The sequence below is a fragment of the Podarcis liolepis genome (assembly GCF_965112155.1).
Source record: "Podarcis liolepis genome assembly, chromosome: 6".
NCBI lineage: Eukaryota > Metazoa > Chordata > Lepidosauria > Squamata > Lacertidae > Podarcis > Podarcis liolepis.
The window spans coordinates 72,727,703-72,753,187 of NC_139559.1; the positions used below are offsets into that span (position 1 = coordinate 72,727,703).

Genomic DNA, 25,485 nt, shown 5'->3' on the forward strand with positions numbered 1-25,485 from the left:
AACACAGGAAAACTCTACTCCTAACACAGCATTGCCCACATAACTGTCCAAGCCCATCTTCAGAGCTACAATTACATTATTTTAAATTTGTGCCCTACCTCAAGGGGAGTGAATGTTGACATCCATCTAATATGGCATTCTGCACTCTTTCTGAGTCATAGCATACATATAGCCCTATGTACTGATTAGTTGGGACACGGGTGGTGCTGTGGGTTAAACCACAGAGCCTAGGATTTGCCGATCAGAAAGTCGGCGGTTCGAATCCCCGCGATGGGGTGAGCTCCCGTTGCTTGGTCCCTGCTCCTGCCAACCAACAGTTTGAAAGCATGTCAGAGTGCAAGTAGATAAATAGGTACTGCTCCGGCGGAAAGGTAAACGGCATTTCCGTGTGCTGCTCTGGTTTGCCAGAAGCGGCTTAGTCCTGCTGGCCACATGACCCAGAAGCTGTACGCTGGCTCCCTTGGCCAATAAAGCAAGATGAGCGCCGCAACCCCAGAGTCGGCCACGACTGGACCTAATGGTCAGGGGTCCCTTTACCTTTACTGATTAGTAACTAAGTGTTAGATATAACTGTTTCTAAATGGTTTTAAGAATTTTCTAAAAGGTTTTAAGAATTGGAGTATAGAGAGAGAATAATGCTAGCAAATGTTGAATGCATGGACTTAATGAGAGGATTCGTGTGTGTTTTTTCCTTGTAGGGGACAAGATAATGTCATGGGAGTTAGGTACTGTTTTAGAAAAAACGATCATGTGGTTATTGTTATGCCATACCTGGAACACGAATCCTTTTTGGTGAGTTACAAATCCCTTCTGTTATAGGAACTAAACACGCTTAATTGCAAGTTGCTGCACAATTATTTATTCTGGCATTCTTACAGGACATCTTGAACTCTCTGTCCTTTGAAGAAGTAAGAGATTATATGTTTAATCTCTTCAAAGCTTTGAAGCGTATTCATTACTTTGGCATTGTTCACCGTGATGTCAAACCCAGTAACTTCTTGTACAACAGGCAAATGAAACGGTACGTCTGCCCAAGTTTGACACTGTTATGATCTTCTGTAGGAATACATTTCTTAAGCGTAACAAACTGCCATTTCCTAGTGTCCAGCAGTATGCCATGTAAAGGCTGTACTAGATGTTCAGTGACAAGCACAGGGCTGTGATCTGCTGCTAAGCAGCAGGCAAAAGTATAGCATATTTTACAATGGGAGAGACAATGCGTTACTGCCTGTCAGGCCAGGTTCCAGACCAGCACCACTTTAGCTAATGGGGCCTCCCGCTGCCGCCACGCCGCCGGAGCACGATTTCTGTTCTCATCCTGAAGCAAAGTTTTTAACCCGAGGTACTATTTCTGGGTTAGCGGAGTCTGTAACCTGAAGCGTATGTAACCTGAAGCGTATGTAACCCAAGGTACTACTGTACTTCTAAAACTTTGGGTTGGGGGGGAGGGTGTTCAGCAGAGAAACAGCAGGACATATTTAACTCTTTCACTACTTTCCCCGAAAACCACTAGATGCGGCAAATACTGGTCTGGAACCTGCTTCTGGTTAAGAACAGTTTCAGGTTAAGAATGGACCTCCGGAACGAATTAAGTACTTAACCTGAGGTACCACTGTATTTGTCAAAGGAGGCTCTCACATTGGGTCTGAAATATATATTTGTCACATCTTCTGTAGGATATAAGACCATGCTGGGGTGCTTCCCACCCTAGTCAGTGAGAGAGAGGCTACTATAGCCTCTGGTTGTTGTTTTTAATGGTTGCTTTTTTATTAAAGATTTTCTTAATTTACAAAAGTGTGTGCAATGTCTCTCTCTTGTACATATATATATTTTACTATAGCCTCTGTTGAGGGTTTGGGCTTCCTGCTTTTCTTTAGTAGTTTTCTCTAGTCTAGATAATGCACCTTGTCAAAACGGAGAGGGCTCCCTTGTTCAAATTAAGGAGCCAAATTATGTGCACTTTAAAAAAGTGTTAGAATCCTTGGAACACAGGAACGCAGGCCACGCCCCTTTTACATGCTTCTATAGCACAACCAAGCTTCCTTCAGGATAGCAGCTATAGCTCATGGGGTTCTAACACAACACTATTGCCACTGAGGTATGTATTAAATCGTTTACAAATTGTGTGTTCTCAAATTGTCTTTTAGGTATGCCCTGGTCGACTTTGGTTTGGCGCAAGGAACTCCTGACACAAAAATAGAACTTCTCAAAGTTATCCAGTCGGAAGCCCAGCAGGAAAGTTGTGCATGGAATAAGCCTCAGATAACTTTGGGATCCCAGGTTTCAGTTACTGCTAGAGCACCTAGGCAGCTAGTTCGTCAGCCAGCTGCAAGAACGGCTAATAAAAGGCCTTGTTCCCTTTCCCAAACACAGATTAAACAAGGACAGAAAAGAAAGGTTCTGTTCTTCTTCCTTAATTTTGTTGCGTGAATTCGTTTAATGAGCCGCTTCATCCACCAGGGGGAGATGTAGTACCAAAATGAAACTTCAGTCTCCTTTTTCGAAATCTTTGTGCTTATGTAAAGAATTTTTTTTAAAAAAAAAAAAAAACCCATAGAACTTACAAAATAGGAATTTGTTTCTGTGTGGCAGTGGTTTTTGCACAACTTTTGTGTGAGGGCCTTGCCCAAGAGATTGTATTCCAGACTAGCTATTGCAGGAATGACTAAAATTATGGGGCTGGTTCTTGCTGTCACAAACACCTTTCCGCAGTCAGGTGCACAACATTTGACTGAGTGTATGCTATAAACAGGTGACACACACTCTCTCGCTCTCTCTTAACTGCATGTGCACATTGGAGAGCTGTAATCACTTGTAGCTTCTTGCCACTTAAGAATGGTGGGAAGGCTGTACATAGGCATGATAAGATGCATTAGATATGACAAGAGTACACCTGTGCTCAGATGCCAGCCCCAGGTCCCATCTTCAGTCAATAAACTAACTCTGAATAAGCTGACCTTTGATATGTTTAACTATCTTGCTGCTTGTTCAGTCAGTGTAAATTAGAGCAGGAGGATGAATTTTCCAGGTTACATTTTATTAGAATTTCCTTGTAGCCTTGTATGTATTATTTCAGATCAGTTATCCTAAACTGTTTTCAAAATCAGGGTCTAAGGTTAGAAATAATCTTACTAGGATTATTTTTAAGAGAACTTTGTGGGTAGATCTGCTTTTTAATGCTCTTAATTGCCATGGTTTGCTACAATACAGTCCTAAGCAAGTTTACTCATAAGTAAGTGCTCTTGAGTTTAAAGTGGTTTACACCCAAGCAAGTATACGTAGGATAATAAAAAATTCCTAATGCTGAAATCCTAGCCCGACCTAACCTGGGAGTTGCATTGAATTCATTAGGACTCACTTCTGAGTAGACGTGTTTAGGATTCTACTGTAAGCCCCTAATGTGCAAGCTGATATTTATGAATGATACTGAATGTTTCGATTTAGGTAACTTTCTTCTGTCCCTGAACTGATGACGGTGGTGGGGGAATCAACCCTTATCTGTTAGTTCAGTAGATTGAGCAAGTGGGGTGGGGGTCAAAATGTATCCATGTATAAAACCACAAATGCAGTGTTAGGAAATCAGAAAGTCAGGGCCGTTGTGTGTTTAGTGTTGCTAAGCCCTTTTAACTGACTGAGCATCTCCATATAAGGAGAATTTACATGCCAGTTAGAAAGTTGATTCATTCCCCAAATGAATTTTCTTCTCCCCTGCAGAGGGCTAATTCTGTCACCATGTTAGATTAAATTTTTAGATTTATAGTTTAGCTCCATTATCTCAACAGTAATATTTCTCGGCATAAAATTCGGCCTCCTTTCTCCAAATGGTCAGGACATTCTGAAGTCATTTATCAGAATTTTGAAAGTGTATCCTTACCCATATAGCATTACCCAGCTGAATTTTGCTGGAGGACTACTCTACTGTGAATCTGGATGAGTTAGCATTCACCCTAGACTGTGTTCTCTTTGCAGTAAATTAGTCCTATGAGACAGCTTATATGCAGCTTTTTGTTTTTGCGCTTTTTAAAAGCCATGCCACAATTGACTGTGTGTTAAAGATGGAATCCTTATTGTCTTCTTTTTGACACTGCAGGAGGGGCCTGAGAGCCTTCATGTTCAACGCTCTGTCTTTGGGGAGAGGAATTTCAATGTCCGCAGTTCTGCATCTCAAGACAATTCCACAGTTAAAGTAAGCATTGCTGGTTAACCACAGATAAATCAACTGCATATTCAGCAGCACGTTCAGTGTTTATCATTTTTTAAGACTACATAGGTCAAGTTTGCTAGGCAGATGTGGAATGTGAACTGCGCTTGTTGGCACAATGCCTATTTTGTATTACTGTGCTGGTGGTTTTTACCCGAACCGCTTGAAAGCCAGTGGGTGTGCTTGCAACATGCGTGTCTTCTCATCTGAACCTTTTCTTCTTTGTAGCTTTGTTGTTGTTGTTCAAGCAATGTACTCGTCTAGCTAAGAACGATCAGGCATGTGAAATGGTATTTTGTGAGCGCCCTTTAATACAGAGGCGAAAGGTTTAATAATAATTCTGTTCTGCTTTGCTAGACATGACGCAGATACAAAGTAGCGCAGATCCACTGAACTGAATTGGACAACTTTGTCAGGAATGTTTTTACTCTGCAGTAGAGCAGTCTTGCAATTGAGTATACAAAAGTTACTAGCCCACATACAGTTTGATTATCATGCGTGTCATCCACATGGCTCAACAGGGCCTTCTTGGTAGTGGCGCCTGCCATGTGGAACACCCTCCCATCAGATGTCAAAGAAATAAACCAACTACAGTGGTACCCCGCAAGACGAATGCCTCGCAAGACGGAAAACCCGCAAGACGAAAGGGTTTTCTGCTTTGGAGGCGCTTCGCAAGACGAATTTCCCTATGGGCTTGCCTCGCAAGACGAAAGCCCATAGGGAAATCTCCGGGGACCTCTTTTAAAATGCTGGCGGTCGGGAGCAAAGACCTTCGCCCACAGCCGGCCCCCAGAAGAGGTCCTGGACCTCTCCTGAAGGCCGGCGGGGGGCAAAGGTCCCTGCTCCCCCCCGCCTGCCTTCCCGGGACAGCGGAGACTTCTCCGCTGCCCCAGGCGATCCCAAAATGCTGGCGGGCGGGAGCGAACGCTTCGCTCCCGACCCCCAGCATGACCCCCAGCATTTTAAAATCTTTGGGCGAGTGTCTGCAAGCCTCGCGCGCCCGGCAGGAGGTCCCGCCGGGCGCGCGAGGCTCGGGGCGGCAGCCTGTCACCCGAAGCACGGGGAGCCCTTCGGAGAGCTCCCCTTGCTTCGGGCGAATGCCTGCAAGCCTTGCGCGCCCGGCAGGAGGTCCCGCCGGGCGCGCGAGGCTCGGGGCGGCAGCCTGTCACCCGAAGCACGGGGAGCCCTTCGGAGAGCTCCCCTTGCTTCGGGCGAATGCCTGCAAGCCTTGCGCGCCCGGCAGGAGGTCCCGCCGGGCGCGCGAGGCTCGGGGCGGCAGCCTGTCACCCGAAGCACGGGGAGCCCTTCGGAGAGCTCCCCTTGCTTCGGGCGAATGCCTGCAAGCCTTGCGCGCCCGGCAGGAGGTCCCGCCGGGCGCGCGAGGCTCGGGGCGGCAGCCTGTCACCCGAAGCACGGCCGCCCGGAGCTTGCGGGGCGGGAGGTGGGAAGAAGGGCCTCCCCTCCCACCGCCAGCCCTCAGAACAGCCTTCTGAAGGCTGGCAGTGTAAAGAAAAGCCCCTGTCCCCCCCCCCCAGCCTTCAGAAGAGGTCCGGGGACAGACTGTCCCCGGACCTGGTCTGAAGGTGGTTTCCCTAGGAACGCATTAATTGATTTTCAATGCATTCCTATGGGAAACCGTGCATCGCAAGACGAAAAAACCGCAAGACGAAGAGAATTGCGGAACGAATTAATTTCGTCTTGCGAGGCACCACTGTATCTGAGTTTTAGAAGACATCTGAAGGCAGCCCGGTTTAGGGAAGTTTTTAATGTTTGATGTTTTATCATGTTTTTAATATTCTGTTGAGAGCTGCCCAGAGTGGCTGGGAAAACCCAGCCACAGGGACAGGGTATAAATAATAAAAGTATTATTATTATTATTTATTATTATTATATAATTAATCAACATTAGCCATTAGACACACTTTGATGGCCTGAAAAGTGAGGAGAGAGAGGTATTTTGTAGACAACTGGAGATAATACAGGAGCACCAATATTCCTGTTGAATAATATTCAATAACTGCTAACCTAATAAATAAGAATTGCCTCTAAGCAAAGAGGTATGACAGGTCTTGTAAATTGTGAGAGAATTAGTTCCCCCTTTCGTCTTTGTCTGTTGGTGCATGATGCCCCAGCACAGAAAAAGCTGGTCACACTTAAGTCCCTTTGAAAGCAATGAGAAAACTTTGCCACAGATATAGTTCTGAAATAGATTTGACAGCAGATGGCCATAAAATGGCAGCTTTGTGTTGAATTCCCCCTACTTTTCCCCATAACATGTAAATTCCCAAGTAATGTGTTTACTCACCCTACTGGTACCCAGTAATATAGAACATTATGGAGGGACAATGGTTCTTGAGATTGGATTTCTGGTTTTGGCAGCAGCCTCTGTTGAGCATCACCTGGTTCCTGTATAAAACTCTTTAGTGTAAAATTGACTAACCTTTTGTTCAGATACTGGCCTGGACTTTACATCTCTGTAACTTTATAATACAGTGGTACCTCGGGTTAAGTACTTAATTCATTCCAGAGGTCCGTACTTAACCTGAAACTGTTCTTAACCTGAAGCACCACTTTAGCTAATGGAGCCTCCTGCTGCTGCCATGCCGCCGGAGCATAATTTCTGTTCTCATCCTGAAGCAAAGTTCTTAACCTGAAGCAATATTTCTGGGTTAGCGGAGTCTGTAACCTGAAGCGTATGTAACCTGAAGCGTATGTAACCCGAGGTACCACTGTATTAACGTATTCTAGATATTAACACAATAGACCTTTTCCTTGAAACCCACTAAATTAGAATTTTTATAATACCTTGTTAGGTTTAATAGCCATTGGGATTTATCGCTCGCTAGTCTGAATTTGGCAACCTGCCTTTAAAAATGCTACCTAATAGAACTTTTATGTCTTTGAGGGCAGCTAGAGTCAAAATTGTGTTTAAATGTGTCTTGGATTTAAAAAATATAATTTATATTGCAGCTCATAAAGCAGCCTAGGGTGACAGATATTGCAGCTAGAAAATTATTGGCGAAGAAGAAGACAACTTCAGCTGTGACTAATGGCTTAGTGAAGAAAGCTGCCAGCAGTTATCCAACTAACGTGACCTGTGACTGTTATGCAAAAGATAGAGTCTGCAGTGTTTGTCTTTCAAGGTAATTAGCTTTCATGAAATCACATTGCTGGCAAGAAATGATTAAAGAAAAAACATTTGTCCAATTAATCCATGTTTAGTAAAGCACAAGATAATATTAGATCTTTGCAATGCAACAGCAGATAAATATTCCAAAAGCTCATTTTGGGCAGCCTATTTCATGCAGGTGTTCGTTTTCACAACTAGATTTTCAGCACCCACAAATTCTGACTTAGTGCATTTGTTTAAATGTTTCCTGCAGATCTCCACAGTGTCTCACACCAGAAAGCTGGTCCAGTGTTATAGAACACTCACTGGAGTTGGAAGCACAATGCAGTGTCACAGGTTCAGAGGGCCGGTTGTTATGCCTTGGCTTGTAAATGGGTCTAGTTCAGTGGTTCCCAGTTGGTGGTCTGTGGACCCCAGGGGGTCTGCATAGCCCACTCAAGGGGTGCATGGCACCATTCATGTAACAAAAACTACAATAGTGATATCAAAATTTTCAAAAGTGGGGGGTTCATGACTTGGCTGTTTGAAAAACAGGGGGTTCTCTGTACTCCGCTAATTGGAGACCAGTGGTCTAGGTCATATAACTATGTCAAAGATCTCTGCTGGCAGAATGCAACAGTTGAAGATGTACTTTTGATCTTTTGTGCCCTGCTAGCCATCTGAGATTGAATGGGATCTGCATGCATAAGCGTACTCCTTGTGATCATGGTGTGGTAGCTAGCTGCGAATCCCCTGCACAGACGTAGTTCTCAGTCTCTGATATCAGGAGGAATATGATTCCAGTTCTAAATTTGAAAGGTGTTGCAGCCATCTCATCGGGGGGAATTAATGAGAGTGGCATTCTATTACTTTACAAAATGCTTACTCATGTTGTGGTTCGAGGACCCGATCCCTGCATAGTGGAATGAAAACACACGGACACGTGATATAAGGTTAATGGGCAAGAAAAGGCCACAACTTTATTGATTACAGCAAGTGAAAAGGTATTGGCTTAGAGTGAGGGCCGCGTGGCTGGCGCAGCAGCGATTTACGCTGCCGTCCACGCCCCTTCGGAGGCACCTGGTTGGGTGCCTGCCCGTGGGCGTGGTGCGCCAGCCAGGTGAGAGGAGGCAAGGGGGCTAACGCCCCCTGCTTGAGGTGGGAACCGGCTCCCGCCCACAACCACTCCCCTCTTTTGCAGGAGGAGAGTCTTTACCACATAGTCATAGAGGTTGGTTTATTTACTGTCGGACCCCTAAAAGCTCAAACTGCTGTAATTTGCTAAATGTGCTTTTCATGTTTTAATCCCCAAGGCGCCAGCAGGTTGCTCCAAGGGCTGGTACACCAGGATTCAGAGCACCAGAAGTGTTAACCAAGTTTCCGAATCAAACTACAGGTGCAGTATAACAAAAATGTATATTTCCATGCACTAGATACCACTGTAGGTCTTCCAGACTTTATATAGTTGGACTGTTATCTAAAGAAAAGCTATTATAAAACACATTTCTTTATTCCAAGCTTCTTACCTGAAATAAAAACAAGTTAGGTGTATGCCTAACATAGATAGCTATTGTACTACCAACTTTACTGTATGCTTGTGAAACATGGACCAATTATAAACGCCATCTCCAACTCCTTGAAAGATTCCATCAACGGTGTCTTTGAAAAATTATACATATCACTTGGGAAGACAGGTGAATTAATGTCAGCGTACTGGAAAGATCACCATTGTCGAATCAATGACTCTTCAACATCAACTTTGTTGGACTGGTCATGTTCAGATGTCTTGATTATTGTCTCCCAAAGCAACTACTCTGTTCCCAACTTACGAATGGGAAGCGAAATACCGGTGGACAACAAAAGAGTCTTAAAGACGCTCTCAAGGCAAATGCCTCCAAAATATAATATAACACTGACAACTGGGAAACACTAGCCTACAAGTGCTCCAGTTGGAGAACAGCTTTTACTAAAGGTGTCATGGACTTCGAAGAAGCACGAACTCAGAACGAAAGGGAGAAATGAGCTAAAAGGAGGAAGCCTCACTGTTATCAGCTCTCACCCGGAAACTTATGTCCCCACTGTGGAAGGACATGTGGATCCAGAATTGGCCTCCACATTCACTTACACACACACTGTTAAGACTATATTCATGGAATACAAGTGATTGCCAAAGAAGAAGAACATAGATATTTACTATGATATTGGGAGTTAGCAGCATTTCTCTTTTAAATGGTGGAAAGTGAGCAGAAAGTTCCAACACTGAGGGTTTTGCGTCAGCCGAAGAATTTTTTAATCCCTCCCCCCTGCTTATTCTTCAGGGATTGTGAGAGATCATATCCATCTTTGTATTCTTTTAGAGCAAGCATAACTAACGTAATACGCTTGCAGCAGATTTTTTAAAAGATTACATGAAAAAGCTGACATTAGATATTTAATCTTTTTAAGCAGATGGAAATCTGCTCATGACGACTGGAAGGCATGGTCAAGTGACTTGCTAGGGGAAGAAACATCCTGCCCTTCCAGATTAGTCCTGTTTAATAGGCAAGAGCCAAGGTCTGTGAAGTCTAAGAGTTTGTTTTTGTTTTGCTTTTAATGGTTTTTCTCTGCACCCTTACTACTTCAACTACAGTCTGATGGGCCCCAAGAAAGAAGCATTTAGGAAGGTTTGGGGGTAGGCATGGGAAGCCAGAACAGAACCTTCCCTTGCTTGGGAAGCCAGGACTTTCCCTCACCAGTTCAGTCCTGCCAGCAGAAATTCAGCAAATCCCAGTCTAGCAGTGGTGTAGATTTTGACAGATTCCATTAAAAATAGCTCAAAAACTAATTTCTTAAAATAGATTTCACACACACACAAAAAATATCTCAACAACTTGCCAAGAAAAGCTCAACAACTTTTGTGTCCGGATTTCCACTTTTCAAAATATGGCAACCCTAACTAATCCATTCCAACCCGGTTTATTTAAGACACACCCGTTTTTTCCGCCTCTTCTTTTTGATGTTGATCATCCTTATAAATATATATGTTTCACCAACACGCCTCGCATGTCAGTGGCTTGACGTGAAGGTAAAGGACCCCTGGATGGTTAAGTCCAGTCAAAGGCGACTATGGGATGCGGCGCTCATCTCGCTTTTCAGATGTAACCATATGGCTATACAGCACTAGCAAAAATTAAGCACATTTGAGTTCCATTGACGTGATTTCATTGGTAAGCATGTACTTTTAGCTCTCTTTCACCAAAGTCAGTGAGACATAGACATACTTAGCTTGGGATAGTACCCATAGAGCTTGATGGCACGACATGGCAAATTAGAGCATATACTTTGTCCATTGCAATGGATCCCATGTGCTCTTGCTTTCAAGTGATTTCCCATTTATGTGGGAGCATCTCTTTAAGAGTTCAGAACTGTCCTTTCCATTGAAGTGAATAAAGCAGCCCATACATGCAAAACTTTGGTTTAGAGGTATGCACCAACCACAAGATTCGGTTGAGACCCCAATGTGGTCCCTCATGAAACAGCCTGATTTGGCTCAGACCAATTCAAAGCTTTTCTGATTCAGTTCAGGGATCTATTTGAGTCTTGTTTTGCTCAGTGCACCTGCAGTTGTTACTGAGATTAACAAAAGCAAAAAAACAGCTATAACTTTAGGGTTGCCATATGTCTGGAATGTCCCAGACATACCCGGAATACTGTAGTTGGAAGCAGTGTCCAGGCGTAAATCGGCAAAATGTCCGGGAAAATCTGGATGTACACCAGCCTATGTTGGCAGTGTCATTTTTACTGATTTTCCATTAAATTGGCTCAGAAACGTCGGTGGGTTTTTTGGTGAGAAAAAGCTCAACAACTCTTGTTTCTGGATTTTCACTTTTTGAAATATGGCAATCCTATTAACTTTGTTCTTTTATAAGAGCAGTCCCATTTTGTAAATACAGCAGTTTTATGCTGAGCAGAAAGTCTAGCTCTGAAAGTAACTTTCTATAATACCAGTTATCATTGTCACGAGCAAATGTAAATTAAAATCAGCTTTCGATTTTTACTCAGTCTTTCAAACACACAGGGAGTATAAGTAATTGTAACTGAAGTTTGTTTTTAATTGCAGCAATTGACATGTGGTCCGCAGGAATCATATTCCTTTCTCTGCTGAGTGGCCGGTATCCATTTTACAAAGCAAGCGATGATTTAACAGCTTTGGCACAGATTATGACTATTCGTGGATCCAGGGAGACAATTCAAGCTGCTAAAACATTTGGTGTGCAGGTTTTGTATTTATATTTTTTTGTAATTCAGTGTACGTTCAGACTGTTTTGTAGCCATGCGCTTTCTGTAGATAATTTGTGTTTATATTCCCAGAGACTTTCGAATGGCATTGGAATTCATTGGTCTGAACACCAGAATCAGGCTGACCTCAAGTTAGTTTTAAATAATCCCAGTAGAAATTAAGCTTTATAGACATAGAGGATTGCTACCAAAGATGTGTCTGGTTGTTTTTCATCAATATGTGAATTTCTGCTTTCTAGCAGCTTCTGGTCCAGCCCACTGTTCTGAATTCTTCCCATTTTCCTCTCCTTAAATCTCCCATATAGTTACCTTCTTGCTTCAATCCTCTGTACCATTTCCTCTTTCATCCCTCTTGCCCTAGACTGCCCCCTGCAAATTTCCCATGGGCCTGATTGCCTTCTTGGACCCCTGCCACTTCCTTTCCTAAGCCCTGTGTGCTTGTCCTGGCACTTGTTAGGACAAAACCGGCTGACCTCTCATCCCTTGGTGACTTGAAGGCAATCCAGCAAATAGCTGCCAGCGCCTTCATTGTCATCACCACTACTTCCTCACAGAAGTTATTCCTTCATGCATCATCATATAAATATTTATCTAGTATCTGTTACTCCTGATATTTCAGAAACTGTTCAAACAACCAAATACGTTGGTATGTACTTAAGAGATTGTGTTTAAAAGTCCATTCATGCAAATAAAAGTAGCAACAGGTAATACATAGGCTAATCACACCTTAAAACTGCTGCTGTCAGTTACTTAACATTCGATTATTATTTTTTAAATGAAATATATGGAAAAGAACAATTGGCCTTACCCGAAGTATAGATTTAAGAGAGGGACGCTAGAGCCAGTGGACCCCACCCTCGGGTGCTCTGTGATGCACTGATGTTAATGTGGGGCTCTCAATTGTTATTTGTTCCTGAGTGCATACATGTATCTTAGTCCTACTCTTTGAATTTTTTCCGAGGTGGGGAGGGAGAAGTAGGCAGGTATATTGTTTTCTTCCGTGACTCCACCGGTACCTTGCTGCTTGGCGAATACGGAAAACTGAGGGAATTGAGCCTCTTTCCCACAAGTCTTTTCTCCTGCCTCTCATCAGCTGATGAGGAATGTCCCACAGCATTGGCTGCAGTGTCCCTCGAAATAAATTGCTGTCCGTCCCCCCCTAAACCAAAGCACATAGTGGTTTGCTGCATATTTTCTAAAGGTGTCTCCCTCTTAGCATAGCTGAGAGTGTGCAGACGACTGGCCTCATAACCTAGTATTCCAGCCATATGCGCCGCTTGTCTTAGTATGTACCTGTGCTTCATGTATCCACAGTGGGAATTACTGCCAGTGTCATAGTCCTGCAAATGTCCCCTGTTGGAAAAACTGGAGAGCTGCTGCTGGAACCATGGTCTGACTCTGTTCAAGGCAGCTTCTCGTGTTCCTCCTATCCCTATTCATCCAGGGGTGCAACATGGGTTCTTTGCATGCCCGCACATCCCCAAAACACACCTATCAAAAGTTCTTTTGGACTTAGTCAGGATTTAACTCAGTTCTGTTAGCTGTTCTGTATTCCATTACAAAATAGTACAGTGGTACCCCGCAAGACGAATGCCTCGCTAAACGAAAAACCCGCAAGACGAAAGGGTTTTCCGATTTTTAGAGGCTTCGCAAGACGAATTTCCCTATGGGCTTGCTTCGCAAGACGAAAGCCCATAGGGAAATCTCCTGGGACAGCGGGGAAGCGCAGCGCACCTTCTCCTCTGTTCCCAGACCTGTCCTGAAGGCTTGTGGTGGGAGGTCCGGGAACAGAGGAGAAGGCGCGCAGCGCTTCTCCTCTGTTCCCGGGGCTTGCGGTGGGAGGAGGGTTTTTCCTCCCCACCACCAACATTCAGAACAGCCTTCAGGACAGGTCCGGGAACAGAGGGGAAGGCGCGCAGCGCTTCTCCTCTGTTCCCGGACCTGTTTTGAAGATTTGCGGTGGGAGGAAGGTTTTCCTCCCCACCGCCAACATTCAGAAGGCTGTTCTGAAGGCTGGCGGTGGGAAGAAAAGCCCTTCTCCCCCGCCAGCCTTCAGAAGAGTTCCCGGAGGGCTGCCTAGGCTGCGGATAGCAGCATGCTGCCCCGCGCAAGGGGCGCTCTTAAGCAGAGCGCCCCTCGCGCGGGGCAGACATTGACAGCTTGGGGAGCCCTGCAGGACTTCCCCGCAGGGCTCTCCAAGCTGCGGATAGCAGCCTGCTGCCCCTCGCGTGGGGCAGACATTCGCAGCTTGGGGAGCCCTGCAGGACTTCCCCGCAGGGCTCTCCAAGCTGCGGATAGCAGCCTGCTGCCCCGCACAAGGGGCGCTGTTAAGCAGAGCGCCCTTCGCGCGGGGCAGACATTCGCAGCTTGGGGAGCCCTGCAGGACTTCCCCGCAGGGCTCTCCAAGCTGCAGATAGCAGCCTGCTGCGCCTATCCGCAGCTTGCAGAGCCTTGCGGGGAAGTCCTGCAGGGCTCCCCAAGCTGCAGATGTCTGCCCCGCGCGAGGGGCACTCTGCTAAAGAGCGCCCCTCGTGCGGGGCAGCAGGCTGCTATCCGCAGCTTGGAGAGCCCTGCGGGGAAGTCCTGCAGGGCTCCCCAAGCTGCAGATGTCTGCCTCGCACTGGGCAGCAGGCTGCTATCCGCAGCCTAGGCAGCCCTCCGGGAACTCTTCTGAAGGCTGGCGGCGGGAGAAGGGCTTTTCTTCCCACCGCCAGCCTTCAGAAGGCTGTTCTGAAGGCTGGCAGTGGGGAGAAAAGTCCTTTTTCCCCCGCCAGCCTTCAGAAGAGGTCTGGGGACAGACTGTCCCTGGACCTGGTCTGAAGGCGGTCTCCATAGGAACGCATTAATTGATTTTCAATGCATTCCTATGGGAAACCGTGCTTCGCAAGACGAAAAACTCGCAAGAAGAAAAAACTTGCGGAACGAATTAATTTTGTCTTGCGAGGCACCACTGTAATATGGCAGATTCATCTCTTGGCGTGTGTGTGTGTGTGTGTGAGAGAGAGAGAGAGAGAGAGAGAGAGAGAGAGAGAGAGAGAGAGAGAGAAATCTGTTTTGCAAGCTTTGGTTCTATGAAAGGTCCAGTTGACCCAAATTGTGCATAATGTTACACCAGTTTAGCTCAAAAGTCCCTCTTTACTCCTGTGCCAGGGGTGCCAACTTGAATAAAATATTGTGGGGCCCTACATAATTGATCACATGACACAGTGCACACACACCATTTGAATGGGAATGCCCATCAGCTTTGTGGGAGCCCAGCCCCCTCAAATATTTTATTGTGGGGGCCAAAGCCCACACAGCCCCTAGGAGTTGGCTCCTACGTCTTGTGCTGTGCTTGCGGGAAACAATTCACAGTGCTGGCTTAATGTTGTGTGCAAGCCCACTCTTGTTGGTTTCTTTCTCTATTTTAAACCACAAACAGAACCCATGGGCTTCCTGTTCATGGTTTTGGGGGAAACAATGAGCTCTGGTACACATGCAATGCCAAGCCAGTGATGCAGGTTTTTTCCTCCAAGCATGGCACAGGTAGGGATGAAGTGGGGACATATGAGCAGTATTCACCAGCACACTGCACATTTACATTAAGCCATAGTTTATTTAAAATTATGGCTTTAATGTTAAGCGCAAACCAGTTTGCTAAGTGACAAACTAGCTTATGTTTTTTGAAAGGTCGTCAGTACTGCTTTAACGTATTCTATGTGTACATCCACTGTCTGTGTTACAGTGTTATAATGTGTCTCCTGAAAGCTGTCGAGCATCCATTCTAACCACAGTGCTTTTCACACAGGTAAATCAATACTGTGTAGTAAAGATATCCCAGCGCAGGATTTACGAATGCTCTGTGAAAGGCTGAGGGGAAGCAAAACCAGCTTTGACATCTCGACAGGTGATGGGCAGATCAACCTTTCTCAGGAACCTGCGTTACAAGCTGAAATCTTCAACATTTCAGAGCCTGCACTTCAGACATCTAAAAAGCACCTACAGTATCAGAAGCCAAGTTGTCATGAACGCGATGGCCTCGTTATTAGAACTTCTGAAAAGCCAGCTGATCTGGGATGGGACAAAGTCCCCGATGAGGCCTATGATCTTCTGGATAAACTGCTAGACCTAAATCCTGCTACAAGAATAACTGCAAAGGATGCCTTGCTTCATCCTTTCTTCAAAAATATTAAGCAGTGAAAAGATGCTCGGCTCTGTACCACCAGAAGCATTGGAAGTCAGTTTCCTTATCTTTAAACAAAATCAGAATCCCTAGAGGGACATTGTTTCCTCCAAATTGATTCTATGATTCTAAATTGCTTCATAGCTACATCCAACTTGCGGAAACAAAACAAAACAAAAACCTTGTCAGCTATTAAACATACTGAAGTCCAAATCAAAGGCAGACTGGGACATATTTTTCCCCATGCTCTTACACCATACATTTCTAAATTATTTTAATTTTGTTGTGTCCCTGGTGGTGCAGTCTGCAGATGCACTGAACCTCCATGAACCAGCTTGCAACCCACGGTGGTCCCAGTCTGGCCTTGGCACGATACCTGCATGGGCTTCCTTTGGGCTGCCTCGTTCTTGACTTCTAGGAGCGCCGCTTCTTCGTAATCAGCTCCTAATACCTGTACAAATGTGCCTTTCCTATGTGAAGGGTGCTGATGTGAGACTGTGATAGAAAAAAGATTCCCGCTGTACTTCTAGCCTCGCAGCCCGATAAGTATACTTGAAAACTTGTCCTAGTCATCAAAACACATTCTCTCTCCGGAGGAAGAAACGGAGAATTCTGAAGTTTTGAGAGCCCACAACAGTAGTTTCTAAAGGCTTCGGACTACAGCTTTTGAATGCATGCATTTTAGGTGGAACGAGAAGCAGCTGTGAACAGTTACTCTAGTGTGCCCAATCCTAGCCAGCTTAAAAGACCCACGTTTTTTTCCAGGAGCTGGCAGGTGGGGAGTGATGCCCATGCAGATGTTTTCTGTTGCTTACTGGAACATTTCGGGCAGAATGGTGGTTAGGACAGGGCAGTGCCAGCACCTCAGTGGAGCCAACCTTCCACTCCTGCTGGTGCAGCCATGCCACTCTGAGCTTGCCGCTCCCTTGCCTCACCCACATCATCATTACTGATGCCAGCTGGCCGGTCTGCAGTGTTGTCACTCCCTGCCCGCCGTTCCTGTTCCCTATCCATGTCACTATCAAGACTGAACAATTTTCATATAATTAAATGGCCATTCAGCTTAATAAGGCTTAGTGCTTGCCATAAAGATCCCCCCCCCCCGCCTCCAAATTTTTGGAGTTTAAGGAAAATATGGATTGTGTTCTTTTTGTCCTCTGAAAACTTCTACTTTCCTCCCTGCTCTGCTAGCATTTGAGATGGGTACCAGTTGCTCTGCACTGTGTGCCATAATATCTACATATGCAAGACCTAGTTTGTCGAGTACTAGCTTACATTACTTTGTATAATGTGTACGATTTTCAAAACAGTTTGATTTTCCTAGAATGACCAAAAGTAAACATATTTCATACACTATAAAAATGGATATTATTATCGCACAACAATATGTTATGGGATCGTGTGTGTCTCTTATTTTTGTTCTTTGGTTGCAAAAAAAGAAAAGAAAAGAAAAGGACAGGCTCAGCCAGGACGTGTCTCAAAACTGACAGAGGCATCGTGCCTCTGATATTGGAGATAGTATACAACCATCATGATGAGCCATTGATAACTTTAATGTTTCATGAATTTGCCAAATCCTCTTTTAAAGCTACATCATTCACTACATTAAAGGCAATGTAAGATAAGCTAATAATTACATCATAAGCACTAATTGGCAGAACTGAATACCATAGTAGTGGATTTTCTGCTTCCCCAAGAGGTTAGCCTCTGAATGTTTAGCTTTTGTCATCTTGTACTAAATATATATCCGTTTAACTTCTGTGTTATTACTCGATTTCCCCCTAAAATTGTTTTAATACGGAATACTAATGGCAGAGTCCTATAAACGTCTACTGGGAAGTAAGTTTCATTGAGTTCTTTGGGACTTGCTCTCAAGCAAGTGTGCACGGGTCTGCAGGCTTAATTTTTTTACATAATTACATGTTCCCACACTTTTTAACATTTGCAACAAAACCTTTTCCATATAAGGTCTCTATTACAGAAAAAAATAATTGCACCAAGCTGCAGATGAAAAGCAGCTTTTAAATGGAACGATACTCGAATCAAGATCTTTGGAAGAGTGATGGTACGTTGTTGGTGTGTGTGTGTTTTACTGCTTTTGGCACCAGCTGTTAGAGATAAATGTTTGCAGATGTCAGAATATTGATTGCAGAAAGTCCTGAAACCCACAAAACCCTGGGGCCTACGTCTTAGCAATTTCTGCTGTTTATGTAATTTCAGCGCAGCACGTCACTGAGAAGTTATTTATCTAAAGGAACTGTGGCCAAATTTGGCAAGCTGAGCCTTCTGCCAGTGTTTGTAGATGTATTATTTCCTCCTATGTTCTTGCATTGTGTCTGTGGCCTTACTAGAATATTAGCTAACACCAAGCGAAAAGGACCACTTTCTATGCTAAGCTCTCAAAACTGAATAATGGGGGGGGGGCATGAGTTGTTTTATTTTTTAGTTTGTGTTTTTGCCTTTGGTCTTTTCACTACATATGGAAATGTTGCCAGTTTCAGGCTGGCTGAATATCCCAAAATTGGGCATGTGATGTTTTTATACAATTGCATCTGGACAGATTCAAGTACCATCGCTCCCTCGTTGGGGGGAGTGTGGAGTTAAATCCCTTTCTGCCTGTTTTTGAGCAATAAAAACAGATTTCTTGGATGACTGAAACAGGAGAGTCTTGCAGAACTGACTTAACCTTGCCTTGCTCTTAGATCACAGAGACAGCAGAGGGCAGGAAGCAGTCCCCCTTCCCCCCCATAACAACATGTCATGGGGAGCTGCAACACCATTTTTTTTCTTTTAAAATTAACTGCTTTTTGCCTAGTCAGGACAGAGTAGCTGTTGTCTGAATAAGCAAGCAACTGGTGCCTTAAAAACAGAGTGGGTGCTTGTGCTAGAGACAGCTTCCCTCTCTGAAAATGGAGCAAAGTAAGGATATTTTTAACAAGTTGCTTCTCGTCTTAATTCAAGTACTGGCTGCTTGGTACAAGGGAGACGGCTCTGTTTTTCGTAACTTCAAACTAGGCTGAAGGGCACCTAGACACGTTCCTTTCTTCATTAGGAGGTGTATTTGTTTTATTTGTTCCATAAAATTTATATGCTGCTTGATTGTAGGGGGGGAATGACTTCAAAGCGGCTTACAAAAAAGGTAAGACAATAAACGACCACTAAAAAACATTACAGCCTGATTTTAAAACATTAAATTAAAACTGCAATAGAATAGACTTAAAACAAAACTCCCATGTATGGGTTGGATTGTCTAAATAAGAATGTCTTTAGCAGGCAACAAAAAGAATACGCTGAAGGCACCTGTCGGATATTGATGGGTTGCAGCCCCGACACTTCCAAAAGTCTTGGTGCTGCAACACTAAATTACCAAGTTCTTACAGGTGCAGTACTGACTAATGTGAACCAGCTTGCAGCCTACCGTATTTTTCGCTCTATAAGACGCACCTAGTTTTTGGAGGAGGAAAACAAGAAAAAAAATATTCTGAATCTCAGAAGCCAGAACAGCAAGAGGGATCGCTGCGCAGTGAAAGCAGCAGTCCCTCTTGCTGTTCTGGCTTCTGTGATAGCTGCGCAGCCTGCATTCACTCCATAAGACGCATACACATTTCCCCTTTTTAGGAGAGAAAAAGTGAGTCTTATAGAGCAAAAAATACGGTAATTAAGGTTAGTTTAAGGAAAAGCAATGGCAAGAAATGAACCAGATTTGAAACAGTAGATTTGGGAATGCCAGGACCAGACAGCATTTTTAACTGGTGGGGGAAATCCCTTATAATAACATACAAAGTGTGTCTTTATGGTGAAACTACATGTTACGTGGGAGATCTGTTGACATGAATGCAAGCCTTGGGAAATGTCCCTTCTAAATGTTTCTCCCTTCCCCAGGCTGTTGTTTCCAAACAGTATGTAATATGAAATACATTTTGTATGAAAAAGAGTGTGAAATTACTATTATTTTTACCCCCTGTGTATTCACCACCACCACGAAAGCAAGTAAAAACAGCTTCAGGGGCGGATGTAGGTCAGGAAAATAGCGCAGGATTAAATGAACCTTACCTCTCTCCGCCCCCCTCCATCTTCTGGCTCTCCTTCAATGCTGCTTTACTCGCATATTGAGTTCCTACAGCAGCTTGTTAATACAAAATGAAAATGTCAAGAGATGAGCATAGATCTCCTTCATTATATGTAGCTTGGTCCTACATAACTTCTTATTTATCGTGTTTAAAGAAAACAGCCAAATGGAAGGGCAAAAATGGATAGACATAAAGAGCAGGATGAGAAACAAACGAAAAAAAAACACCTAGCACTTCACCAGACTGGTGCCCTCTATGTAGAAGATTATCACACAAGTTGGGAGGGATCATTCTGGTAGGGTTGCCATCTTTTTGAGAAGTAAAAATCCGGGAAAGTTGGGAAATCACTCCCCCAAAGTTGCTGAGCTTTTTTGGGAAACCTGGACATTTTGCTGATTTCTGGAAATTCCCCCTGGAGACGCTAATTCCAACATGTCCGGGAAAATCTGGATGTGTGGCAAGCCTAATTTTGGACTACAATTCCCATTGGCCCTAGCCAGCACAAGGGTGTCATGTTGGCAAAAAAACCAACAACCCCGTTTCCTGCTGAGTTGCTGAAGACCCCATCTTATATCCAAGCAGACTACAATCTGTGGGGTTCCTGTGAAATGCTTACTATCCTTATTCGAGACCATGTGACTGGAGCCCTCACTTTCGATATTTTATTTATTAAAGCTGCCTTGGGAGCAAGCCTTGGATCGCTTCCAAACCACAAATTGGGACTAGCTCTTCGAGCTCCAGGAAATGTCAATACAGTATAGTAAGTAGCCTTGCACTGCACAGGGCGGAAATTGGTCTCTTGTGCCAATGAAAGGACCTAAACTGTCATATGGGCCCAAAGAGGAAAGCATCCTTGATATTTCATACCTTTGACCGGTTCTCACTCTAGATTTGTACTAGAATGCTGTTGCCAGGACTGCAGAACTAAAGAAAGCCTCTCTCTGGCTTGTTCCACCAGCCAGGAAGAACATTGTGGCAAGGAGACCAACGTAGCTCCGTCAACTGGCCAGTGAAGGAACAGCTATTCCTGCACTCACTTTCCAATTCTCTCCCACTTCTCTTCCTTTTGTATCCTGTCAATCAAAAGGTCCTGTCTGAAGACGTGAAATCTTTTAATACAGAAGTTAATGTGTCTGCTAGATAGTAATTAGATGGATTTGTCACACATCATATATGTTTAAAGCCCATCTTCCTCCAAAGAAATCTGGGAACTCTGGTTTACCCTTCATAGAGCTATAATTCCCAGTTCCCAAGATTCTTTAGGGGAAGTCATGTGGCTGTACATGTATATAGCAATGCTATTTTCATGGAACTCGCCATGAATGCCTCCCTTGTTCTCTTAGAATGGCAATGGCGCCCACCTGAGAGGTGCCAGAACTGAGTTCCAGATGAAAAAAAGCCTTAGAAATAAGGCATATGGAGGTTGGGAAGCCAGCTACAGCGTCTTTTGAGAAAAGCCAAGAAACAAGCATGACTATAAAGCAGAGCAAAAAGATAACTCTTTTTCAGTACTTGCATGATGGTATAATGCAGAGCTTTCCAAACTGTGTGTCGTGGCACACTAGTGTGTCGTCTGCAGTGTGTAGCTGTGTCACACGAATCCTCCCCACGCTCCTTTCAGGGCTGGAAAGGGTTAGTTTAACCTCCACTTTGCTAGTAAAACTAAATTACTGCGCTGAAAAATGATACATGTTTAAAAAGTGTGTCAGTAGCATGAAAAGTTTGGAAAGTTCTGGCACAATGTGTCTAATTGGGCCAGGCCTCATCGCCCGCCCCCCTTCCCGCACATTCTGATTCCTAATTTAAAAGTGGGATCCTAAACATGTCTGCTCAAAATGTATTGAGTTCAGTGGGCCTTTCTCCTGAGGAAATGGGTATAAGATTGCAGTCTCAGTTATATAAATATATAATATAAACACCCAATAATATAAATATAACACCCAATAGAAGACTGACAAAATGCTTCCCCCTGGAACAAAGCTCAAAACACATGGTAGGGTTGCCATATTTCAAAGTGTGTGTGTGTGTATGTATTGTTGTTGTTGTTTAGTCGTTTAGTCGTGTCCGACTCTTCGTGACCCCATGGACCAGAGCACGCCAGGCACTTCTGTCCTCCACTCCCTCCCGCAGTTTGATCAAACTCATGCTGGTAGCTTCAAGAACACCATCCAACCATCTCATTCTCTGTCGTCCCCTTCTCCTTGTGCCCTCCACCTTTCCCAACATCAGGGTCTTTTCCAGGGAATCTTCTCTTCTCATGAGGTGGCCAAAGTATTGGAGCCTCAGCTTCAGGATCTGTCCTTCTAATGAGCACTCAGGGCTGATTTCCTTCAGAATGGAGAGGTTTGATCTTCTTGCAGTCCATGGGACTCTCAAGAGTCTCCTCCAGCACCATAATTCAAAAGCATCAATTCTTCGGCGATCAGCCTTCTTTATGGTCCAGCTCTCACTTCCATACATCACTACTGGGAAAACCATGGCTTTTACTATACGGACCTTTGTTGGCAAGGTGATGTCTCTGCTTTTTAAGATGTTGTCTAGGTTTGCCATTGCCTTTCTCCCAAGGAGCAGGCGTCTTTTAATTTCGTGACTGCTGTCACCATCTGCAGTGATCATGGAGCCCAAGAAAGTAAAATCTCTCACTGCCTCCATTTCTTCCCCTTCTATTTGCCAGGAGGTGATGGGCCCAGTGGCCATGATCTTCGTTTTTTTGATGTTGAGCTTCAGACCATATTTTGCGCTCTCCTCTTTCACCCTCATTAAAAGGTTCTTTAATTCCTCTTCACTTTCTGCCATCAAGGTTGTGTCATCTGCATATCTGAGGTTGTTGATATTTGTTCCGGCAATCTTAATTCCGGCTTGGGATTCATCCAGCCCAGCCTTTCGCATGATGAATTCTGCATATAAGTTAAATAAGCAGGGAGGCAATATACAGCCTTGCCGTACTCCTTTCCCAATTTTGAACCAATCAGTTGTTCCATATCCAGTTCCAGTTTTTCCATATCCAGTGTGTATGTATAAACCACCATAATTGTTGAGCTTTTTAAGGAAAACCCTAGAGAAATGAACAACCATGTGCTGTGTTGTGTGTGTCTACTCTATCCAGGAAGCTTTCCATAGGGTTGCCGTATTTTAAAATGTAAAAACCAGGAATTTGTTTTGAGGAAAAACAAAAAAAAAGTTTTTACCGAAAAGATGCACATTTTCGATTGACTTGCCTAAGACCCAGGACAGAGTGCCACATTTCAGAAATTTGCCCCTGGACATTATTTCTGCCTTTGAAATCCTGGTCATGTCCGGACGTATGCCAGTCCTATAGATGGCCATAAAAATAACCTGCGAGGAATTGCCTAATACAAGAAAAGAAAGACCAAGAGCAAGGTACAGTAGTAGTGAGTGAGACTGAGTTGAGAAATAAGACTAAGAGCACATATTGATATAGGAATGTATTAGATAATTTGTAAAGAAATATACAGTAATAAGAGTACAGTCATTTGTAAAAAAGGAATATACAACAGGAAAGACAGGAAGTCAAATGTGTTGGTATGTATATGGTGTATATGATTTGGGGGGGGGGAATTGTTTTTGTTTTTTTCTCTTTCTTTTTTGTTTGTTTCATTTTCTTTCTAGGTACCGTATTTTTCGCCCTATAGGGCGCACCGGCCTATAGGGTGCACCTAGGTTTTTTTGGGGGGGGAATAAAGAAAAAAATTATTTCCCCCCCCCCCAGGTGCGGGGCTGGGGCGGGGGAAGCCCGAGCTCCCGCCGGGCTCCCCAGGCTTGCGGATATCTGCCCAAAGCCCAGGGCACACTGCTCAGCGCGCCCCGGGCTTCGGGATGCAGGCTGCTATCCGCAAGCCTTGGGAGCCCGGTGGGAACTCCCACGGGCTCCGAAGGCTTGCAGATAGCTTCCTGAAGCCTGGAGAGCGAGAGGGATCAGTGCGCACCGACCCCTCTCGCTTTCCAGGCTTCAGCGAAAGCCTGCATTCGCCCCATAGGACGCACACACATTTCCCCTTCATTTTTGGAGGGGAAAAAGTGCGTCCTATAGGGCGAAAAATACGGTATATAGAATTTGTATATAATTTTTGTATGCATGTTGGAAATTATATTATAGTTAAGTCCTGTAATGTAATATGACAATGTTTAGCGATGTAACATAAGAATGTTAACAAATAAATAAAATGTGAATTTAAAAAAAAAAGTAGTGAGGAAGACAATGTATTCGCTTGAGACAAAAAATATTATTTTGATGTGCATTCTTACACCATGGCCTTGTTTTCCTCCTCCAAAGCTTCTGCAAAAGATTAGCTTCAGAATGGCTTCTCGGGGACCACCCAGTCGGCTTCATCCCCTCATGAGCACAGAGGCTTCCCGCTCAACCAGGATGCCAAAAGAAACAGTGCTTGCTCCTCAAGTGAGAATATATACGTAATCTATAGAGGTAGATGGAAATGTGAAGTTATAAAGCGAGGCAGTTTAGGAAACCCAGCATCCTTTTCATAATAATAATAATAATAATAATAATAATAATAATAATAATAATAATTTTTATTTATACCCTGCAATAATAAAAACAAGTTGAATGAATACAACTTAAAAACAAGATTAAAATACAACATTAAAATATTAAAATATTAAAATGCAGCCTCATCACAGGAGGAGAAAGGAAAAGGAAAAAAGAAAGAGGGGGAGGGAATCAAATTGGCTCCAAGCCAAAGGCCAGGTGGAAAAATTCTGTCTTACAGGCCCTGCGGAAGGAAATCAGATCCTGCAGGGCCCTGGTCTCATGAGGCAGAGCGTTACACCAGGCCGGAGCCAGTGTTGAAAAGGCCCTGGCTCTGGTTGAAGCCAATCTAACTTCCTTAGGGCCCGGGACCACTAGGGTGTTGCTATTTATGGACCTTGAGGCTCTCCGTGAGGCGGTCTCGTAGGTACGAGGGTCCTAGGCCATGAATTTCTGCATTTCTGCCGAGCTCATTTCTTGGTCATTCACAACTTAAATGCCCCTCAGTTCAATGGGACATGTTTTCTTGTAGCTGAGATTAAAATAGCTCCAGGGATAGCTCAGTCAGCAGAGCAAGAGGCTCTTGAGATCAGTGTCATGGCTTTGAGTCACGTTGGGCAATAGATTCCTGCTTTGCAGGGGGGTTGGGTTACATCACCCTTTTGGTCCCTTCCAACCTATAAGCCCATGAAAGCCTTTAAAATGGGGGTGGCATTATTACTAGACCAGTATGGACAACATATGGAGTGACACCCCAAGAATGACTATTACCGTTTTTGGATTTAGCAGCTAAATTTGGACAGCCAACCAAATCAAGAAGCCAACAGCAGAAGCTTATACATTTTTTGCAAATGGAATTTCGACCAGACGCTTTTTTCTCTTTTTTTCTGCCTTAGGGACACCAGCATTTATGAATACTCTGGCAAAAATCAAAAGGCCTGCTGTGTTCATTTCTACCCACAAATAAGACTTTTCCAGTGGTGCTGGAGCACTTCCGCAGCGAGTGGAATCTGACGTTTGGCACACACATTTGTCAACAGTGGAAACGCCTCTGGGATCAATTTTGTCCTCCTTGGTTTTTTGCTTCTGAAATTAATTAAACAAAAGACTGTGTTGAAAGTACAGCAAATCGAGGTAAATGACAACAAATGCTATTGC

The 25,485-nt window shown here is 44.2% G+C and overlaps 1 protein-coding gene across 6 annotated transcripts in view; it reads left to right on the top strand.

Annotated features, from left to right (window-relative positions):
- Positions 1-17,137, top strand: part of CDC7 (cell division cycle 7) — a 32,809-nt gene extending 15,672 nt beyond the window's left edge. For 5 of the 6 annotated variants that reach the window (XM_083511134.1, XM_083511131.1, XM_083511132.1 and 2 more), the window contains 8 exons: positions 699-792; positions 879-1,021; positions 2,148-2,397; positions 4,091-4,186; positions 7,172-7,344; positions 8,624-8,706; positions 11,410-11,559; positions 15,376-17,137. In XM_083511134.1, coding sequence (XP_083367260.1) covers positions 699-792; positions 879-1,021; positions 2,148-2,397; positions 4,091-4,186; positions 7,172-7,344; positions 8,624-8,706; positions 11,410-11,559; positions 15,376-15,767 — 1,381 coding nt within the window. In that variant the 3' untranslated portion in view covers positions 15,768-17,137. Of the gene's footprint in view, positions 1-698; positions 793-878; positions 1,022-2,147; positions 2,398-4,086; positions 4,187-7,171; positions 7,345-8,623; positions 8,707-11,409; positions 11,560-15,375 lie in introns of all 6 variants that reach the window. The other variant, XM_083511135.1, reaches the window with a different exon arrangement.
- The last annotated feature ends 8,348 nt before the right edge of the window (positions 17,138-25,485 follow it).